General features: G+C 43.7%; 1 protein-coding gene across 4 annotated transcripts in view; it reads right to left on the reverse strand.

Annotated features, from left to right (window-relative positions):
• Nucleotides 1-21883, reverse strand: part of LOC134342577 (sialate:O-sulfotransferase 2-like) — a 294342-nt gene that overhangs the window by 103624 nt on the left and 168835 nt on the right. For all 4 annotated transcript variants that reach the window (XM_063040888.1, XM_063040887.1, XM_063040891.1 and 1 more), the window contains exon 4: nucleotides 9377-9498. In XM_063040888.1, the coding sequence (XP_062896958.1) occupies nucleotides 9377-9498 (122 nt within the window). The remainder of the gene's footprint in view (nucleotides 1-9376; nucleotides 9499-21883) is intronic.

The following is a 21883-nucleotide window of genomic DNA, read 5'->3' on the forward strand; positions in this document are numbered from 1 at the left end:
TCCACATGCATCACAGCTCAGAGATGGACGACAGAAACATCCGATCCACATGCATCACGACTCAGTGATCGACAATAGAAACATTCGATCCACATGCATCACGGCTCAGTGATCGACAATAGAAACATTCGATCCATATGCACCACGGCTCAGTGATGGACGTTAGAAACATCCGATCCACATGTATTACCGCTCAGTGATGGACGATAGAAACATCCGATCCACATGCATCACGGCTCAATGATGGACGACAGAAACATCCGATCCACATGCATCACGGTTCAGTGATGGACCTTAGAAACATCCGATCCACATGCATCACGGCTCAGTGATGGACGTTAGAAACATCCGATCCACATGTATCACCGCTCAGTGATGGACGATAGAAACATCCAATCCACATGCATCACGGCTCAGTGATCGACAATAGAAACATTCGATCCACATGCATAACGGCTTAGTGATCGACAATAGAAACATTCGATCCACATGCATCACGGCTCAGTGATCGACAATAGAAACATTCGATCCACATGCATCACGGCTCAGTGATGGATGTTAGAAACATCCGATCCACATGTATCACGGCTCAGTGATGGACGATAGAAACATCCGATCCACAGGCTTCACGGCTCAGTGATGGACGTTAGAGACATTCGAACCACATGCATCACCGCTCAGAGATGGACGTTAGAAACATCCGATCCACATGTATCACCGCTAAGTGATGGACATTAGAAACATCCGATCCACATGCATCACGGCTCAGTGATCGACAATAGAAACATTCGATCCACATGCATCACGGCTCAGTGATCGACAATAGAAACATTCGATCCACATGCATCACGGCTCAGTGATGGACGATAGAAACATCCGATCCACATGCATCACGGCTCAGTGATGGACGTCAGAAACATCAGATCCACATGTATCACGGCTCAGTGATGGACGTTAGAAACATCCGATCCACATGCATCACGGCTCAGAGATGGACGTTAGAAACATACGATACACATGTATCACGGCTCAGTGATGGACATTAGAAACATTCCATCCTCGTGTATCACGGCTTAGTGATGGAAGTTAGAAACATCCGATCCACATGTATCACGGCTCAGTGATGGACGTTAGAAACATCCGATCCAGATGTATCACGGCTCAGTGATGGACGTTAGAAACATTCGATACACATGCATCACGGCTCAGTGATGGACGTTAGAAACATCCGATCCACATGTATCACGGCTCAGTGATGGACGTTAGAAACATTCGGTCCACATGCATCACGGCTCAGTGATCGACAATAGAAACATCCGATCCACATGTATCACGGCTCGGTGATGGACGTTAGAAACATGAGATCCACATGCATCACGGCTCAGAGATGGACGATAGAAACATCCGATCCACATGCATCACGGCTCAGTGATGGACGTTAGAAACATCAGATCCACATGCATCACGGCTCAGAGATGGACGATAGAAACATCCGATCCACATGCATCACGGCTCAGTGATCGACAATAGTAACATTCGATCCACATGCATCACGGCTCAGTGATCGACAATAGACACATTCGATCCATATGCATCACGGCTCAGTGATGGACGTTAGAAACATCCGATCCACATGTATCACGGCTCAGTGATGGACGATAGAAACATCCGATCCACATGCATCACGGCTCAGTGATGGACGACAGAAACATCCGATCCACAAGCATCACGGTTCAGTGATGGACGTTAGAAACATCCGATCCACATGCATCACGGCTCAGTGATGGACGTTAGAAACATCCGATCCACATGTATCACCGCTCAGTGATGGAGATAGAAACATCCAATCCACATGCATCACGGCTCAGTGATCGACAATAGAAACATTCGATCCACATGCATGACGGCTCAGTGATCGACAGTAGAAACATTCGATCCACATGCATCACGGCTCAGTGATGGACGATAGAAACATTCGATCCACATGCATCACGGCTCAGTGATCGACAATAGAAACATTCGATCCACATGCATCACGGCTCAGTGATGGATGTTAGAAACATCCGATCCACATGTATCACGGCTCAGTGATGGACGATAGAAACATCCGATCCACATGCATCACGGCTCAGTGATGGACGTTAGAGACATTCGAACCACATGCATCACCGCTCAGTGATGGACGTTAGAAACATCCGATCCACATGTATCACCACTAAGTGATGGACATTAGAAACATCCGATCCACATGCATCACGGCTCAGTGCTCGACAATAGAAACATTCGATCCACATGCATCACGGCTCAGTGATCGACAATAGAAACATTCGATCCACATGCATCACGGCTCAGTGATGGACGATAGAAACATCCGATCCACATGCATCACGGCTCAGTGATGGACGTCAGAAACATCAGATCCACATGCATCACGGCTCAGTGATGGACGTTAGAAACATCCTATCCACATGCATCAAGGCTCAGAGATGGACTTTAGAAACATACGATACACATGTATCACGGTTCAGTGATGGACATTAGAAACATTCGATCCACATGCATCACGGCTCAGTGATGGACGTTAGAAACATTCGATCCACATGCATCACGGCTCAGTGATGGACGTTAGAAACATCCGATCCACATGTATCACGGCTCAGTGATGGACGTCAGAAACATCCGATCCACATGTATCACGGCTCAGTGATGGACGATAGAAACATCCGATCCACATGTATCACGGCTCAGTGATGGACGTTAGAAACATCCGATCCACATGTATCACGGCTCAGTGATGGACGTTAGAAACATCCGATCCACATGTATCACGGCTCAGTGATGGACGTTAGAAACATCCGATCCACATGTATCACAGCTCAGAGATGGACGATAAAAACATCCGATCCACATGCATCACGGCTCAGTGATGGACGATAGAAACATCCGATCCACATGTATCACGGCTCAGTGATGGACGATAGAAACATCCGATCCACGTGCATCACGGCTCAGTGATGGGCGTTAGAAACATCCGATACACATGCATCACGGCTCAGTGATGGACGTTAGAAACATCCAACCCACATGCATCACGGCTCAGAGATGGACGACAGAAACATCCGATCCACATGCATCACGGCTTAATGATGAACCATAGAAACATTCGATCCACATGCATCACGGCTCAGTGATGGACAATAGAAACATTCGATCCACATGCATCACGGCTCAGTGATGGACGTTAGAAACATCCGATCCACATGTATCACGGCTCAGTGATGGACGATAGAAACATCCGATCCACATGCATCACGGCTCAGTGATGGACGATAGAAACATCCGATCCACATGCATCACGGTTCAGCGATGGACGTTAGAAACATCCGATCCACATGCATCACGGTTCAGAGATGGACGTTAGAAATATCCGATCCACATGTATCACCGCTCAGTGATGGACATTAGAAACATTCGATCCACATGCATCACGGCTCAGTGATGGACGTTAGAAACATTCGAACCACATGCATCACAGCTCAGTGATGGACGTTAGAAACATCCGATCCACATGTATCACCGCTCAGTGATGGACGTTAGAAACATCCGATCCACATGCATCATGGCTCAGTGATCGACAATAGAAACATTCGATCCATATGCATCACGGCTCAGTGATCGACAATAGAAACATTCGATCCACATGCATCACGGCTCAGTGATGGACGATAGAAACATCCGATCCACATGCATCACGGCTCAGTGATGGACGATAGAAACATCCAATCCACATGCATCACGGCTCAGTGATGGACGTTAGAAACATCAGATCCACATGTATCACGGCTCAGTGCTGGACGTTAGAAACATCCGATCCACATGTATCACGGCTCAGTGATGGACGTAGGAAACATTCGATACACATGCATCACGGCTCAGTGATGGACTTTAGAAACATCCGATCCACATGTATCACGGCTCAGTGATGGACGTTAGAAACATTCGATCCACATGCATCATGGCTCAGTGATCGACAATAGAAACATCCGATCCACATGTATCACGGCTCAGTGATGGACGTTAGAAACATCAGATCCACATGCATCACGGCTCAGAGATGGACGATAGAAACATCCGATCCACATGCATCACGGCTCAGTGATGGACGCTAGAAACATCAGATCCACATGCATCACGGCTCAGAGATGGACGATAGAAACATCCGATCCACATGCATCACGGCTTAATGATGAACCATAGAAACATTCGATCCACATGCATCACGGCTCAGTGATCGACAATAGTAACATTCGATCCACATGCATCACGGCTCAGTGATCGACAATAGAAACATTCGAACTACATGCATCACGGCTCAGTGATAGATATTAGAAACATCCGATTCACATTTATCACGGCTCAGTGATGGACGATAGAAACATCCGATCCACATGCATCACGGCTCACTGATGGACGATAGAAACATCCGATCCACATGCATCACGGTTCAGTGATGGACGTTAGAAACATCTGATCCACATGCATCACGGCTCAGTGATGGACGTTAGAAACATCCGATCTACATGTATCACCGCTCAGTGATGGACGATAGAAACATCCAATCCACATGCATCACGGCTCAGTGATCGACAATAGAAACATTCGATCCACATGCATCAAGGCTCAGTGATTGACAATAGAAACATTCGATCCACATGCATCACGGCTCAGTGATCGACAATAGAAACATTCGATCCACATGCATCACGGCTCAGTGATGGACGATAGAAACATCCGATCCACATGCATCACGGCTCAGTGATGGACGTTAGAAACATTCGAACCACATGCATCACGGCTCAGTGATGGACATTAGAAACATCCGATCCACATGTATCACCGCTCAGTGATGGACATTAGAAACATTCGATCCACATGCATCACGGCTCAGTGATCGACAATAGAAACATTCGATCCACATGCATCACGGCTCAGTGATGGACGTTAGAAACATTCGATCTACATGCATCAGGGCTCAGTGATGGACGTTAGAAACATCCCATCCACATGTATCACGGCTCAGTGATGGACGATAGAAATATCCAATCCACATGCATCACGGCTCAGTGATGGACGATAGAAACATCCGATCCACATGCATCACGGTTCAGTGATGGACGTTAGAAACATCCGATCCACATGTATCACCGCTCAGTGATGGACGATAGAAACATCCAATCCACATGCATCACGGCTCAGTGATCGACAATAGAAACATTCGATCCACATGCATCACGGCTCAGTGATCGACAATAGAAACATTCGATCCACATGCATCACGGCTCAGTGATGGACGTTAGAAACATCCGATCCACATGTATCACGGCTCAGTGATGGACAATAGAAACATCCGATCCACATGCATCACGGCTCAGTGATGGACGTTAGAAACATTCGATACACATGCATCACGGCTCAGTGATCGACAATAGAAACATTCGATCCTCATGCATCACGGCTCAGTGATGGACGTTAGAAACATCCGATCCACATGCATCACGGCTCAGAGATGGACAATAGAAACATCCGATCCACATGCATCACAGCTTAATGATGAACCATAGAAACATTCGATCCACATGCATCACGGCTCAGTGATCGACAATAGAAACATTCGATCCACATGCATCACGGCTCAGTGATCGACAATAGAAACATTCGATCCACATGCATCACGGCTCAATGATGGACGTTAGAAACATCCGATCCACATGTATCACGGCTCAGTGATGGACGATAGAAACATCCGATCCACATGCATCACGGCTCAGTGATGGACGATAGAAACATTCGATCCACATGCATCACGGTTCAGTGATGGACGTTAGAAACATCCGATCCACATGTATCACCGCTCAGTGATGGACATTAGAAACATTCGATCCACATGCATCACGGCTCAGTGATGGACGTTAGAAACATCCGATCCACATGTATCACGGCTCAGTGATGGACGTTAGAAACATCCAATCCACATGTATCACGGCTCAGTGTTGGATGTTAGAAACATTCGATCCACATGCATCATGGCTCAGTGATGGACGTTAGAAACATTCGATCCACATGCATCACGGCTCAGTGATCGACATTAGAAACATCCGATCCATATGTATCACGGCTCAGTGATGGACGTTAGAAACATCCGATCCATATCCATCACGGCTCAGAGATGGACGATAGAAACATCCAATCCACATGCATCACGGCTCAGTGATGGACGATAGAAACATCCGATCCACATGCATCACGGCTCAGTGATGGACAATAGAAACATCCGATCCACATGCATCACGGCTCAGTGATGGACGATAGAAACATCCGATCCACATGCATCACGGCTCAGTGATGGATGTTAGAAACATCCGATCCACATGCATCACGGCTCAGTGATGGACGTGAGAAACATTCGATACACATGCATCACGGCTCAGTGATCGACAATAGAAACATTCGATCCTCATGCATCACGGCTCAGTGATGGACGTTAGAAACATCCGATCCACATGCATCACGGCTCAGAGATGGACAATAGAAACATCCGATCCACATGCATCACAGCTTAATGATGAACCATAGAAACATTCGATCCACATGCATCACGGCTCAGTGATCGACAATAGAAACATTCGATCCACATGCATCACGGCTCAGTGATCGACAATAGAAACATTCGATCCACATGCATCACGGCTCAATGATGGTCGTTAGAAACATCCGATCCACATGTATCACGGCTCAGTGATGGACGATAGAAACATCCGATCCACATGCATCACGGCTCAGTGATGGACGATAGAAACATTCGATCCACATGCATCACGGTTCAGTGATGGACGTTAGAAACATCCGATCCACATGTATCACCGCTCAGTGATGGACATTAGAAACATTCGATCCACATGCATCACGGCTCAGTGATGGACGTTAGAAACATCCAATCCACATGTATCACGGCTCAGTGATGGACGTTAGAAACATCCAATCCACATGTATCACGGCTCAGTGATGGATGTTAGAAACATTCGATCCACATGCATCATGGCTCAGTGATGGACGTTAGAAACATTCGATCCACATGCATCACGGCTCAGTGATCGACAATAGAAACATCCGATCCATATGTATCACGGCTCAGTGATGGACGTTAGAAACATCCGATCCATATCCATCACGGCTCAGAGATGGACGATAGAAACATCCAATCCACATGCATCACGGCTCAGTGATGGACGATAGAAACATCCGATCCACATGCATCACGGCTCAGTGATGGACAATAGAAACATCCGATCCACATGCATCACGGCTCAGTGATGGACGATAGAAACATCCGATCCACATGCATCACGGCTCAGTGATGGATGTTAGAAACATCCGATCCACATGCATCACGGCTCAGTGATGGACGTTAGAAACATTCGATCCACATGTATCACGGCTCAGTGATGGACGTTAGAAACATCCGATCCACATGTATCACAGCTCGGTGATGGACCATGGAAACATCCGATTCACATATATCACAGCTTGCCGATGTACTTTAGAAAGCATCAGGTCCACATACATCAGGGCTTGGGTTAGCACCTGCTCTGCCCAAGACCGGAATAAACTGCAGAAAGTTGTGAACACAGCTGAGCACATCATGAAATCCAACTCCTCCTCCATGGACTCTGTCCAAACTTCTTGCAGTCTCGGTAAAGCAGCCAACACAATCAACAATTGTACCCACCATGGGCAATATTCTATCTTCTCCCACCTCCCATTGCGCAGATACAAAAGTCTAAAAACACACACCACCAAGCTCAAGGACAAATTCAATCCCACTGTTGTAAGACGATTTAACAATACATTAAGATGGGTTCTTGACCTCATTATGACCTTGCCCCTTATTGTCTGTCTGCATTGCACTTTCTGTGTAGTAGGCATTCTGCAGTTGTCTTCACTGATAAGATGAAATTATCTGTATGGATGACACACAAAACTCAGTTTTTCACTCGACCTCAGTACAAGTGATAAAAATAAACCAATTTACCAGCTGAAGTAATCCTATTCCAGGGTGCACTGTGCAATTTTTCTGATGGGACATCCTTAGTCAGGAGGACCAAGAACCAGCTCCACAAGGCAGTAAGACATAGGAGAAGAATTAGGCCACTTGGCCCATTGAGTCTATTCCTGTATAGTCAGGAGGACCAGGAACCAGCTCCACAAGGCAATAAGACATAGGAGCAGAATTAGGCCATTCAGCCCATTGAGTCTGCTTTGCCATTCTATCACAACGAAATTACTTTCTGTTTCAATCCGATTCTCCTGCCTTCTCCCCGTAACCTCTGACTGCTTTACTAATCAAGAACCAATCAGCCTCCGCTTTAAATTTCCCCAATGACCTGGTCTCCACAGCTGTCAGTGACAATGAATTCCACAGATTCACCACCCTCTGGCTAAAGGTCAGTTCTGATTGTGATACCAGTCAAATTAATCCCCAACTGCCTGCACATTGTCAGTGTCCCTCCATTCCCAGCCTGTTTATGTATCTGTCTAAATTATTTTAAATATTGCCATCGTACCTGTATTTCAAACACGTTCCCTGATAGTGTACTCTAGTCCCCTCCCAAACTCCATGTTAGTAAAACTTCCCTTACACACAGAATCACAGAACACGACAGCACAGAAACAGGCCCTTTTGTGTATCTAGTCCATGACAAACTGTTATTTTTCCTCGTCCCATCGACCTGCTCGTGGACCATAACCATCCATAACCCTCCCAGTTATTTACCTATCCAAGCTTCTCTTAATTTCACTTTGAACCTACATTCACCACTTCCAGTTGGAGATTGTTCCGCACCACCCTCTGAATGAAGAAATTCCAATTTAGGTTCCCAATAAACCTTAAACTTTCCTCCTCTCACCTTAAACCTATGTCCCTTAGTGTTTGACATTTCTACACTGGGAAAAGGACTCTGACTGTTGCCCCACCTATGTCTTTCAACATTTTGTAAGCGTCTATCTGGTCTCCTCTTTTCATCTGTCTTCTATCTGGTCTCCCCTTGTCAGCTATCTTCTATCAGGTCTCCCCTTTTCATCTGTCTTCTATCAGGTCTCCCCTTGGCATTTGTCTCCTCTTGTCATCTGTCTTCTGTCAGGTCTCCCCTTGGCGTTTGTCTTCCCTTGGCATCTGACACTCCAGAGAAAACAATCCAAGTTTGTCCAGACTTTCCTTTTGCCTTTTCATTTCAGAACAATGACAGCAATACCGAGAGTTTCAATGCCAAATCCTTCAGTAGGTATCTACTGCAGTGTAAATTAGTGGGTGGTAAGTTACCTTCTCGGTGCAGTGGTCCACACATTTATGCACGGACATGTTCAGCAGGATGGTGCTGGTGGGCAGGGCGAGGGAAACGTTCGCTGGTCTTTTGAAACATCCTCGGAACAAGGCACTGCCATCTGGAACCAGACATCAAAGAAGATGGGAAGTCAGAGTGAACATTATACACTCTCTTTTGTGTAGGCATGTGTCTAATGGTTAATAATCTCAAGATCACACCACCAGGTCCAGGAACAGTTATTACCCTATCAACATCAGACTCCTGAACTTCACTCCCCTCAACACTGAACAGATTCCACAGCCTATGGACTCACTTTCAAGGGCTCGACATCTCATGTTCTCAGCGTTATTTAATTATTTAGCAAATGGTGTGGAGTAGACCCTTCTGCCCTTCTGGCCATGCTGTCCCAGTAACCTCAACAACCCCAATTAACCCGAATCTAATCGTAGGGCAATTTATAATGACCAATTAAGCTACACAGTACGACTTTGAACTGCAATAGGAAACCAGTGCAGACAGGAAAAACCACACATTATACAGGGAGAATGTACAGAGACTCCTTACGTATACTGCTGGAATTGAACTGTAGTGCTATTACAGCCAAACATTGAGTCTGTCTCCCATACAGTTCCTCTACTGAACTCTCAACATGCAAATATCAGATACCAAATGACTCCAGCAGTACAAGTATTTCTATAGGACAAAACAATGATGTCAGGAGGGGGTGTCACACCCAAAAGATGAGTCATTGCAAGAGAAATCAACAAGACCATAAATGCAGAATTAGAGCAATCAGATCATTGAGTCTACTTTGCCATTTGAACATGTCTTATTTAATTTCCCTCTCAATCCCATTCTCCTGCCTTCTCCCTGTGTCACTGATGCTATCGCTAAATAAGTACCGGTTAACCTCTGCTTTAAGTTGGTGCAGAAGAGATTTACCAGGATGCTGTCTGGATTAGACAGCATGTCTAATCAAGATAGGTTGAGTGAGCTGGGGCTTTTCTGTTTGGAAAAGAGGGAGATGAGAGATGACTTGATAGAAGCGTACAAAATGATATGTGGCATAGATTGAGTGGACAACCAGAGAGTTTATCTCAGTGCCAAATAGCGAATACAAGGGGGTATAACTTTAAGGGCATTGGGGGAAGACAGAGGTAGGGTTTTTACATCGAGTAGTGGGTGTGTGAGATGCCCTGCCAGGGTGGTGGTAGAGGCAAATATGACAGGGGCATTTAAGAAACCTTAGGACGGCACATGGATGATATAAAAACAGAGGACTATATAAGAGGAAAGGGTTAGATTGAATTTAACAACATCATGGGCTAAAGGGCCTGTACTGTGTTACAATGTTCTATGTTCTATGTTGTATATAAACATACCTAATAACTTGGCCTCCACATTTGTCTGTGGCAATGAATTCCACCACAGTCTCATCACCCTCTAGCTACAGAAATTCCTTCTCATCTCTGTTCTAAAGGGACGAACTTCTATTCTGAGGCTGTAGCCTCTGGTCCTGGACTACCCCACCACAGGAAATATCCGCTGCATGCCCTGTTATCTAGACATTTCAATATTCGATAGCTTTCAATGAGATTCCCTCACTCCCATCTTCATTCCTCTAAACTCCAGTGAGTACAGGCCCAGAGCCATCAAACTCTCCTCATGTATTAAGTCTTTCAATCTCAGGATCATTCTTGTGAACCTTCTTTGGACCCTCTCTAATGCCAGCACACCCTTTCTCAATAAGTGGCCCAAAAATGATCACAATACTCCAAGAGCGGCCTGACCAATGCTTTATAATCCTCAGTTGGAATGTTTCTGGAGTCTCTCAGCCTCTGCTGAGTAATTCTGACTGATGCTGAGCTGAAACAAATTCGGCCTGACCAATGCTTTATAAACCTCAGCTGGAATGTTTCCAGAGTCTCTCCGGCTCTGCTGAGTAACTCTGACCGATGCTGAGCTGAGACAGCAGCAAAATAAAAACGGGGACAGAAAGTTTGTGTAAAATTACAGACACAAGGGAAACCCAGAGAACCCACACAAAGTGCTGGAGAAACTCAGCAGGTCAGGCAGCATCTATGGAGAGGAATAAACAGTCAACATCTCGGTAACCCTTCATCAGGTAAAATTATAGAGGCTTCTTTAAAAATTGTTGGTTATGGCCCTAGAAGTAAAGTTGAATCTAAGCTGCTGGGAAACTGAAGAAACAACAGACAGAACGCCAAGTGGAGTGAAAGCTTTCCACTTGGTGTCAAAACACAGAACTGCTTTCAATGATTTGTATTCAACAAATCGAGGTCCTCTTTCAACTCCAATTTTACCGGCTTCCCCCACTCTGTTCTGAATCAGTTTCTTTTCATTGCCATTTTACAAACCATTAATGAATTCACCAGCTATTAAACATGTAACATTCACAAGATGTGACCTCATCATCAGGAATGAATAAAGAAACTCTACTACACTGTGAAATCACTGGTTATACACTGTTCACAGAATGTAATCTCGTCATTAGAAATGAATAAAGAAACTCCACTACACTATGAAATCACTGGTTGTTAAATGTGTAATATTTGCAGAATGTGATCTCGCCATCAGGAATGAGTAATGAAACTCCACAGTGTACACCTGTAGTAACACTGCTTCAACACTTTCAAAGCAGATCATGAGCCACTCAAGCTAGATTAATGAAGATGTTCCATTTCTGCACACTGCTGTGGGGCTGATGTGCAGGCAGTATATCAGGGCGATACTACCTGTACTCAAGGTTCTGATCAAATGTGGGTCTGGACCCCACTTCAAACTCAAACTCCTCCAAACACCATCTCTCCTCCCAACCCAACACGATTCTAAACACAAACAAAGTACTGTAGGAGCTCAGCTGGGACTCAGGAAGCATCAGTCCCACTGAATGGTCTCAGCCTGAAAGATCGACCATTCCTTTTCCTCTGTAAAGGCTGCCTGACCTGCTGAGTTTTTCCAGAATTCTGAGTGTGTAACTCAAGATTTCCATCATCTGCAGAATCTCCGGTGTCTATAGTTTTAAACGACAGCGGTATACGCTAAGTGGCCATTTCATTAAGTACCTCCTCATAAAGTGTCCACTGAGTGTACAGCACATTCGTGGTCATCTGCTGCTGTAGCCCATCCACTGTTGTGCACAGAGATGTTCTTCTGCACACCTCTGTTGAAATGTGTGGTTATGTGATTACTGTCGTCTTCCTTTCAGTCTGAATCAATCCAGCCACTCTCCTCTGACTTCTCTCATTAGCAAGGCATTTTTGCCCACAGAACTGCCACTGGATGTTTGTTGTTTTTTATACAATTCTCTGTAAACTCTAGAGACTGTGCTGTGTGAACATCCCAGGAGGTCAGCAGTTTCTGAGATACTCAAACTACCCTGTCTGGCACCAACAATCATTCTACAGTGCAAGTCACTTACATCACATTTCTTCCCCATTCTGATGGTTGGTCTAAACAGCAACTGAACCTCTTGACCATGTCTGCATGCTTTTATGCAGTGAGTTGCTGCCACATGACTGGCTGATTAGATATTTGCATTAACGAGCAGGTGAACAGGTGTAGCTAATAAAGTGGCCACTGAGTGTCAAGTCACAGAATCATGCTCCATAAACATAGAAACATAGAAACATAGAAAATAGGTGCAGGAGTAGGTCATTCGGCCCTTCGAGCCTGCACCGCCATTTATTATGATCATGGCTGATCATCCAACTCAGAACCCAGCCTTCCCTCCATACCCCCTGACCCCTGTAGCCACAAGGGCCATATCTAACTTCCTTTTAAACATAGCTAATGAACTGGCCTCAACAGTTTGCTGTGGCAGAGAATTCCACAGATTCACCACTCTCTGTGTGAAGAAGTTTTTCCTAACCTCGGTCCTAAAAGGCTTCCCCTCTATCCTCAAACTGTGACCCCTCGTTCTAGACCTCCCCAACATCGGGAACAATCTTCCCGCATCTAGCCTGTCCAATCCCTTTAGGATCTTATACGTTTCAATCAGATCCCCCCTCAATCTTCTAAATTCCAACGAGTACAAGCCCAGTTCATCCAGTCTTTCTTCATATGAAAGACCTGCCATCCCAGGAATCAATCTGGTGAACCTTCTTTGTACTCCCTCTATGGCAAAGATGTCTTTCCTCAGATTAGGGGACCAAAACTGCACACAATACTCCAGGTGTGGTCTCACCAAGGCCTTGTACAACTGCAGTAGTACCTCCCTGCTCCTGTACTCGAATCCTCTCGCTATAAATGCCAGCATACCGTTCGCAACAGGCTCTTTGGCCAACTGATTCTGTTGTTCACTGTAACAACATCAAATTTACCAATAGTGAAAAATCAGTCTGTTTTACATCTTCCTCAAGGTTTTATCTGACCAATAGAAATTATAATTTGTATAGACATTGAGGGTCTCATCTCTGGAACCTGTATAGAGAATGGGGGTGGACAGAGGAGGAGAACCAGCATCTGATAAAACAAGAGGCAGCAATGTGGGTGAGTGATAGACTATGGCTGATGCATGCCTGCATCACCACCAAAAAGAATCTCGATTTTCTACAAAGTGCAGTACAAAGCATGTTACCATGCTGCATTACTGCACGGTGACATTCATAGTGCAGCAAACAGGAGGGCTCGGTAACCAATGTTTCCTCTCATTTTTAGTAGTCAATGTGCACAAAAATCTTACGTTGTGCAAATTTTTTTCCTGTGACAAAAGTAAGTGCACACCAAATGCACACAGAGCACAGTTTATGTAGGTTTACAAAATATTTGACATTAAACTGCACAGAATAACAACAAAATAACATACATGTTTAAGTCACTCAGTTATTCTTTCCTCTCTCCTGTCTTTGGCATTTACCCATTCTTTGTAAACTCTATCTAGACTAATAGAACTTCCATCCAATTGATAGCTTTTATTTCTCATTAACATATCCAAATTACATTCACCTAAACGGTTTCTCAGCTTGTTTTTGAGTTGATTCATTAGGCTAAAACCTCGCTCACTGTCCACACTAGACGCAAGAAAGTTCCCCCCAATGTCCATCAACTGTGCAAGTTCGCAAAACTGTTCATTTTGAAGTACAAATGCCACCATTTGAGCAAAGTTTGAAATCAGTTTGGATTTAATTTTTTCTTGCACGGGAAATTTGAAATCATTAAACTGTCTAGCTATTACAGTATTTTCAGTTGGAAAATCATGATATTTTAGACATAAGGCATTAACTTGTTCATCGCCAAATGTGAAGTCACAATCTGCAATTGCGGAGAAATCAAAAGCTGACCATTCTTGTACCTCACCTTCAGGAAACCTTTCTTCTAAGTGAACACAAAGACTATTTGTAAAAGTCAACAGCGAACTTGCGATTTACTTGCCAAATGACGCTTCAAAAAGTCTAGTTTCCAGATATCATCCCACTTCTTTCCACTAGCAAATTCTCCAGCAACTTTTGCATCACAACAATACAAACAGATAGCTCCAATTTCTGAATCATACATAAATATTTCTCATTGCTGAACGTTCATGGCCTCATGAGCTTTCCGTGTAGCAGTTTCTACTATTTTGTCAAGGCATTCAACTTTAAACAAATTTACAGTTCTTTAGCACTTCACGCTCTTCGCTTCTTTTGAATTCGACATAGTGAATCAATATTTTTTTCAATAAAAACTTAGTAAGCTATCCCATCATCATCATCAGGTGCCACACCCAGTTTGAGCTTTGACTGCCATGGCCCACACACTCTTGTTTCGGGTCAAGTGCATCAATTCATTGATATTCATTTCTAGTTCTCTGGCTGCTGTCTTCATCATCATTTGTCTTTGTCTTCCTCTTGCTTTCTTCCCTTCAATCTTTCCCATAATTACTGTGCATTCTAACTCTTCTTTCCTATCACATGTCCAATGAAGTTACGTTGCCTTTTCATGATCTCGTACATTATTTCTCTTTTTGTGTTTGCTCTGTTCATGACATCCTCGTTAGATATTCGTTTCGTCCATGATATTCTTTGTATCCTCCTCAAAAACCACATCTCTGCTGCTACAATTTGTTTCCTCATGTTACTAGATATTGTCCAACATTCTGAGCCATATAACATAACTGGATAGTAAGCTATCTACAGGATTTGAAACAGATCTTTGTAAACTTTATGATATGAACACTGTCTGCCAAACATGGCTGCCGCCGTGATGCAGCTGTACAAACTGGAACAAGAAAGGTGAGGTGACGTAAATTAGTGACATGCATTGTGGTATTTGAACACCGACTAACTAGTTAACAGAAACAGTTAGCTAAAAGATTATTTTCAATAAGTTTAATTATTAATTACTACATTATTTTAGGTAACTAACCTTTTGTGCGCACAGTAATTTCCTTTGTGCGCTGGTTGAAAAATGTGTGTGAGTGCGCACACGTGCACAGCTTAGAGGGAACATAGTCTGTAACTGGTTGTTGAAACAGCCCAGTGCATCACCGGTGCCAGCTTACCCAGCATGAGGGACATATATACAGAAAGGGACTGGAAAAATGCCCGTAGTATCATGAAGGATCCCACATCCCGCTCGTAGACTGCTTGACACACTCCCTTCAGGGAGGAAGCTACGTAGCATCCACGTCAGCACCACCAGACTGAAAAGCAGTTACTTTCCCCAAGCAGTAAGGCTGATTAACAACTCCACCCACTAACCCACCCTCCACACCCCCACTACCACTTAATCATTTCCTGTCATCATCTTACGTACAGACAATCCTGTGCCTAGCGTAACTTCATGGACATACAGTCAATCTATGTGAATAAGATATGTATCTTATGTTGTTATATTTACTGTTTTTATTGTATTCCTAATATTATTGTTTTTTTCTTGTTCTGCATTGGGTCCGGAGAAAACATTATTTCATTTTCCTTTACACTTGTGTACTGGAAATAACATTAAACAATCTCTGGAATTCTTGAATATTGTACCTTTCTCCAGATTTTAGTCACAAAGGGAAATGAAAAACTTATAGACAAAAAGGGTCTCATCTCCGGGCCTGACTCCGATACAGCATGGGGGTGGAATAGAGTGACAAAGGAGGAGTAAGAGCATCGGATCACGCACAGCGTAGGGACGTGGGGGAGTGGCGGCGATCTGTTGATGCATGTCCCTGTCACATCAAAAAAATCCCCCTTCAATGTCTTTGGTAGCCGTTACCCACGTGAGTGGATTGATTCCTCTATTGCTGTGAGCCATTCTGATATTCTGTACATTGATTGAAGGAGCTGATTATGTCATTCTAGTGACTGACTGAGTAAATGCTAATGTACGCCTCAGAGGAGAAGCAAATTACAGAAAATGATGTATTAAATAACAATCATTACCATCTACTTGAACTAAGGTATTCAGAACTAAATTACATTTCACTTAGTGTCGTGCAAACAAATTAACACGTGTGCTACTCCACACAGAGATTTATTTGAAGCTAGTATCGCTTGATTGAATTCTTGGAAAATCACAAGGTGGTCAAAATACTTTTAATACATTTGCTTTTTGTTTTATTCTGTGGTTTCTGCTCAGGTGTCAGTCCTGTCCGAGTGGGTCAGACCCTTGCTCTGCCGTGCAGATGTGGATCTTACTCCGGGAACTTGAGAGCATATGCCTGGGCTGACTGCGAGGTGCAGTTACTGAGCAAGCAGCCAGTGTTTCGGACCACTGGTTCAGAGACGCGAGTTCGAATCCCAGCACAGCAGCTGGGGACTTCGATTCAGCTCGTTAAATAAATCTGGAATTGTAGTGAGTCTCAGTAACGGTGACAGTAAAACTACTGGACTGTTGTAAAAACCCATCTGGGCCTCTAATGGCTTCTGCTTTGCACTCAGGTACTCTCAGCACGCTTAGAAAGTAGCTGAATGAGCAGTTGAATCACTCAGGCATTTCAGGTTATGGGATTAGTATTGATAGTCAGTGTGAGTCTGGTGGGCCACTGGGCTTATTTCCATGTTCTATGACTCACTATGGCTCTAATTGGATGTCAGGGATGGATAACTTCCCAGCTCTTTATTGAGATACTGAATTTTCAGAGTGTGCCTGTAATGCTGACAGTCTCCAAGATTTATTATGAATTTATTTAGAAATTCAGCACTGAATAGGCTTTTCCAGCCCAACGAGCCACGTGGCCTTGTAACCCACCATTTAACTCTAGCCTAATCACAGGACAATTTACAATGACCAATTAGCCGACTAACCAGTAGGTCTTTGAATTGTGGGAGGAAGCCCACACAGTTCAGGAGAGAACATACAAACTCCTTACTGACTGTGCTGGAATTGAACTCTGAACTCTGGAATGTGCCAAGCTGTAACAGCATCACCCTAACCACTACGCTACCGTGGTGCCCCATTTCAGGGAAGTGAGTTACCACACTTCCGGGAAAAGGCAAACAAGTTAGTCTGGAGTCAACTGCGCCATGTGGAAGGTGTAAACAGTCTTCTGCTGAAATCTTCAGATGAGTAATAATGCACAGACCAAAAAGGGGAATTCATTTATCAGCAGTTCTAATTAAAGCTGAGTTACCAGTATGACCTATAAAACATCTCCAGAGAAAACGTGCTGGTGAATCCATTCTCGAGAAGCAGGATGTCTTTAGTGGGAAGCTGAGATTGCTGAGAGACGGTAAGTTGTTTCCCTGGTGGAATAACACTTCACTAAACAAATATAATTGCTGTCAGGGAAGAATTTAACACACAAAACCCTTCCAGTTTCCTCGATATCCTACAATCTCCCTTTTGTAATTTAATCAAGGCGATGGAAACCAATTATGAGCTGTGCTTGTTTTGTATTCAGCTGGCAGGAAGGACCCTCTGTGAGTTCTGGAGAGATTTTTCAAAGCCTCCACATTACCACAACAATCTGCTTTACATTGTCTCTTTGGCACACTGAACTATTTCAAGGTGCTTCAGTGTAACATTATCAATCACAACAACAATAGATCAAGCAAAATAAGGAGCTAATGACCCATCTGGAACAACCTCAGTCAAAGAGGTAAGTTTGTGTAAATATGCTCAGCGACCACTTTATTAGAGGTTCCTCCTGTAGGTAATAAAGTAGCCACTGAATGTATGTTCATGGTCTTCTGCTGCTGTAGCCCGTCCACTTTCAGGTTCAGGAGATGTGTTGTTTTCAGAGACGTTCTTTTGCACACAACTGTTGTAATGCATGGTTATTTGAGTTCCTGTCACCTTCCTGTCAGCTTGAACCAGTCTGGCCATTCTCCTCGGATCTCTCTAATGAACAAGGCATTTTCACCCACAGAACTGCCACACACTGGATGCCTTTTTTGTTTTTCTGTGTAAACTCTAGAGGTTGTTGTGCGTGAAAATCACGAGAGATCAGCAGTTTCTGAGATACTCAGATACACGCAGTATGGCACCAACAATCATCCCATGGTCAAAGTCACTGAGATCACATTTCTTCTGATCATCGACTGAACATCTTGACCATGCCTGCGTGCTTTTATGCATGGACCTACTGCCATCGATTGGTTGATTAGATATTTGCATGAACAAGCAGGCGTACAGGTGTACCTAATAAAGTGGCCACTGGGTGTATTTCATTCAAACAAGAGGAGAGAGAAGCAGAGGGGTTAAAAGACAGAATTCAGGATGTCAGGATCCAGCCAGCTGAAGGCATGGCTGTCAATATTGGATTAAAGATTAGAGACCTGTCGCATTAGGAATTAATGATGTAAGGGAGGGTCTAGTGCTGATTGGGGAGTTTACAGAGAGAGAGGAGAGGGTCATATCACTGAAAATGCACATGAGAATTTTAATGCTGAGTTACTCAGGCGGCATATTGACCTAGTGGTTAGCACAATGTTTTACAGTGTCAGCGATCCAGGTTCAATCCCATCGCTGTCTGTAAGGAGTTTGCATGTTCTCCCCATGATTGTGTGGACTTCCTCCAGGTCCTTCCACATTCCAGAGACGTTCGGATTTGGGTCGGGGTTAGGAAGTTGTAGACATGCTATGCTGGTGCTGGAAGCGTGGAGACACTTGTGTGCTGTCCCCAGCACAATTCTCAGACTGTGTTGGCTGTTGACGCAATCAATGTATTTCAATGTATGCTTCGATGTAAATGTGATAATTGCAACTAATCGTTGAATCTTTAAATAGAAGCTGCAGTAGAGCTTGTTGTGAGCTCTCTACATGGGAAGTTCACAATGTCCATGTTGAAGAACAATTATAAAACAATATTGGAAAATGAATTTGAAGAAGTATTGAGACAACTGAAGTGAAATAAACAGCAGAGATTTTGCTTGTTAAACTAACTCCTCTTTCCCCAGATTCCAATGTGTCAAAGAAGCTCTTTGAAGCATACAGTATATCTGAAAGCAAACTATCCCTGAATCCATCTGCTTAACCCTGTGGCCTCTCATTTTTGAACAAACAGCTGGGAAATGGGTGAATTCATTAAGTGCAAGATGCAGTAGGTAGCGTCCAACGTGACTGAAGAAACTCAGGCTGCAAGCTGATTTTGCAGAGACATTGTTCTGCTCCGCATCTATTCAAGAAAAGCTCACAGTTAACTCAAAAGCTTCATTCTCTTTAAAATGGTCCAGGCACTCTGACGTATCTACGCAGAAGGGATGAAAGAATAAATTATGGACAGAGACAAGACCATGGTGCCTTCATTGCGTGCTACCTTAGTGCCTTTGCTCACTCCCTCCACAAACTTTACAACAGGTGTTATTTTCAGCAACAAAAACATAAAATGTCATAAATACACAGCACTTATAGAGAGATATAAACTGAGGTAATATTTCAGGTCAACAGGGGAAAGTTAGAAATATGAAGTTGCAGAGAAAGGCAGCTGGGGCAGAAGGAATTGGATAGGCCGCACTCGATTGTCACCAGGTTGTGGAATCAGTTCAGATTTGATGTGAGTGAAGTTATCCATGCCAGTTCAGGGACCTGATGATCGCAGGGTAATAACTATTCCTGAACCTGGTGATGTGGGACCAAAGGCTCTTCTGAGTCCTAAATGCCAGCCCCTTATTCTGAGAAAGGAGAGCCACGTATCATTTTAATTACTCTCACGAGGAGGCTGTAAGGATGTTTCAGATTTATTTACAGGTACTGGGCCTAATAATGGACAATATATCAAATTTTATAACATTTCTTTCATCACAGGCTGCACAGAAATTGAAAATAGGCAAGATATCATTAGTTTTTAATGACCTTTTACATACATAAGCGCAATGATTGTGGAATTTGTAATGAGGGATTGTATATCTGAATACTTCCTATCTGTAGGTAAAGAGCACAGGAACAATGTCAGCTCAGTAAAGACCTCCGATCCATTTGGGCTGATCTTTGTAAGTCCATCGGTTGCGCCTCAGTGGGTGATAATCTTACTTCAGATACTGAAGGCTGTGGGGTCAAATATTGAGATGGCCTGGTAGCGTAACGCTTCACAGTGCCAGTAACCTGGGTTCAATTCCCACCATTGTCTGTAAGGAATTTCATGCAACTGATGCCAAAGATGCCTGGGTTAGAAGGCTAATTGGTCACTTGGGTGTATTTTGACAGCATGGGCTTGTTGGGCTGGAAGAGCCCGTTACTGTGCTGTATATCAAAATAAATAAAAAATTACTCCAGCGGTTGAGTACGAACATCAGGGTTGATGTATTGAGGGAGTCTGGCATTCTTGTAACTCAGTGGAATATTGAACTGAGACCTGCTCTCTGAGGTATGTGTGACAAGAGAGGTACCAGAGTATTGGAGGATTGCCAATGTTGTTCCACAGTTTAAGAAAGGCTCTAAAAATAAACCAGGAAATGATAGGTGGGTGAGTCTGACATCAGTTGTGGGAAAGTTATTGGAAGGTATTCTCAGGGAACAGATATATATATAGTGACTATAAAAAGTATTCACTCCCCATAGAAGGTTTCATGTTTTATTGTTTTACAATGTTTAACCACAGTGGATTTAATTTGGTTTTTTTGACACAGATCAACAGAAAAAGACTTGTGTCGAATTGAAAACAGATCTCTGCAAAGTGATTTAAATTAATTACAAATATAAAGCCCATCACATCTGTAGTTGTGTACTTCCCATGATTCAGGACATTTACAAGGACAGGGGTGTAGCGTCACTGGGGACCAAAGTCATCCCAACCACAAACTGTTCCAGCTGCTACCATCCGAGAAGTGGTACCGCAGCATAAAAGCCAGGACCAACAGGCTCCGGGACAGCTTCTTCCACCAGGACATCAGACTGATGAACTCACGCTGACTTGAGTATACTCTATATTACATTGACTGTTCTATTTATTATAAATTACTATGATTGCACATTGCACCTTTAGATGGAGATGTAACATAAAGATTTTTACTCTTCATGTATGTGAAGGATGTAAGAAATCAAGTTAATTCAAAAAATTCAATTCAATTCACAAGATAATTGATTGTATAAGTATTCACCTCCTTTAACCAGTATTTAGTAGATGCACCTTT

The sequence above is a fragment of the Mobula hypostoma genome, chromosome 2 (genome assembly GCF_963921235.1).
Source record: "Mobula hypostoma chromosome 2, sMobHyp1.1, whole genome shotgun sequence".
Classification (NCBI taxonomy): domain Eukaryota; kingdom Metazoa; phylum Chordata; class Chondrichthyes; order Myliobatiformes; family Myliobatidae; genus Mobula; species Mobula hypostoma.